The 1,390-nt window shown below is 53.2% G+C and overlaps 1 protein-coding gene across 1 annotated transcript in view; it reads right to left on the bottom strand.

Annotated features, from left to right (window-relative positions):
- Window positions 1-805, bottom strand: part of LOC142302389 (uncharacterized) — a 1,627-nt gene extending 822 nt beyond the window's left edge. Inside the window, exon 1 of the mRNA XM_075343443.1 lies at window positions 1-805. This exon is cut by the window's left edge and continues 98 nt beyond it. Within this exon, the coding sequence (XP_075199558.1) occupies window positions 1-805 (805 nt within the window).
- Between the last annotated feature and the right edge of the window lie 585 nt (window positions 806-1,390).

Raw genomic sequence — 1,390 nt, 5'->3', positions numbered from 1 at the left:
GTCTTTCAATTCCACGTATTCGGGCAAGAAATGACGGTTTTGCCACCTCCAATAGCCGGCGGCATTCTTCCGGTGTCTTCGTAGGGCGCATTAGTGCGTCGTACCGCTTGCAAACAATTTCTCGACACGTCCCCTTGTATAATATCTTTTGGAGGTCAGTTGTAGAGCTCATGAAGATCTCACAGGCACGATAAAGTTGCGGCCTAGATATGCTTAAATTTGTTGCATTCATATGATACGAGGTAAATCTTCGTACGTGTTTAAGCATTACCAGCGCTGTTGCCTTCGTGAGCGGCAAGCTACACAGCTTGGTAAAAAAATCGTTCGTCTTGGCGGGTCTTCGTAGGTACTCGAGGCTAACGGTTCTGGGGTTCACGTAGTAAAGAAATCTGGCGATATTTGAGACCTCTGCCTTCCAACCCCGTGTCTGAAGGGTACCCTTCAGGTACTGTGCGTACTCCCTAAGCATGGGGTGGTTAGCGGAGTGGCGTTTGTACAGGCCAGCGGCTCTTGAAGCTGTGCGGCTCGGTATCCTCCATTGCGTGTCCCGCTCCCTTTGTGTACTAGCATCTGGGGCCTCCCCGTCGGATAGATGTTCAGACATGTTAGCGGTAATTTCTGCCTCCGGGCCCGGTCCCTCCCTTTGTGTACTAGCATCTGGGGCCTCCCCGTCGGATAGATGTTCAGACATGTTAGCGGTAATTTCTGCCTCCGGGCCCGGTCCCTCCGAGTCGTCAGCGGATAGAACAGGGAGCGGGTCATGTTCAACCTGTGAATCCCGTTCCTGCTGACTTTGATGCGGCATCTCGTCTGTTGCGGTCTCTCCCCCACTAACGGATACAGATGGTGTATGTATGGAGTCCAAACGCGGCTTGCCTGTCACCAAAAATCCGCGTTGTTCCAAAAAAAACACTACCTCGTCCAGGGATGCGAGAGGCTTGAGGTCGCAAAATTGAACGGTAGTACCTTTTCCTGCAACTCGGTCTAGACAGCGCTTCGCCGAGGTCAACGCCTCTTCTATCTCGGAGTCGGTCAGTCTCCGCATGCAAACCCTTCGCAGGTGGGTAGACAGATATTTGCTTGCCGTATGACAAACGGGGCACGTGAGGGCTGTACGCCGGTGGCTGAAACGAGAGAAAAAAAAATACATTTTTCAGACTTCCGAGATCTGACCGGCGTCGGCAGCCCCCTGTATCCGAAAAGGGCTCCAGGCAATCTCGCCAGAGAGTCCTTGGGACTTTGAATAATTTTCAACATTTTCAGACTTCCGTAGTCAGCGAGCGCTGACTATGCCGGAGGACTCCCGAGCCGCGGACTGTTTTTCGCGCATGTCCCGCTGGTGCCTGGGCCCCGAGGGTACGTTCTCGGGCCAAAACGCATCGATATCGCG

This window comes from Anomaloglossus baeobatrachus, chromosome 4 (genome assembly GCF_048569485.1).
Source record: "Anomaloglossus baeobatrachus isolate aAnoBae1 chromosome 4, aAnoBae1.hap1, whole genome shotgun sequence".
Lineage (NCBI taxonomy): Eukaryota > Metazoa > Chordata > Amphibia > Anura > Aromobatidae > Anomaloglossus > Anomaloglossus baeobatrachus.
Note: the sequence above shows the minus strand (reverse complement) of the source record. Positions and strands in the feature narration are given on the sequence as shown.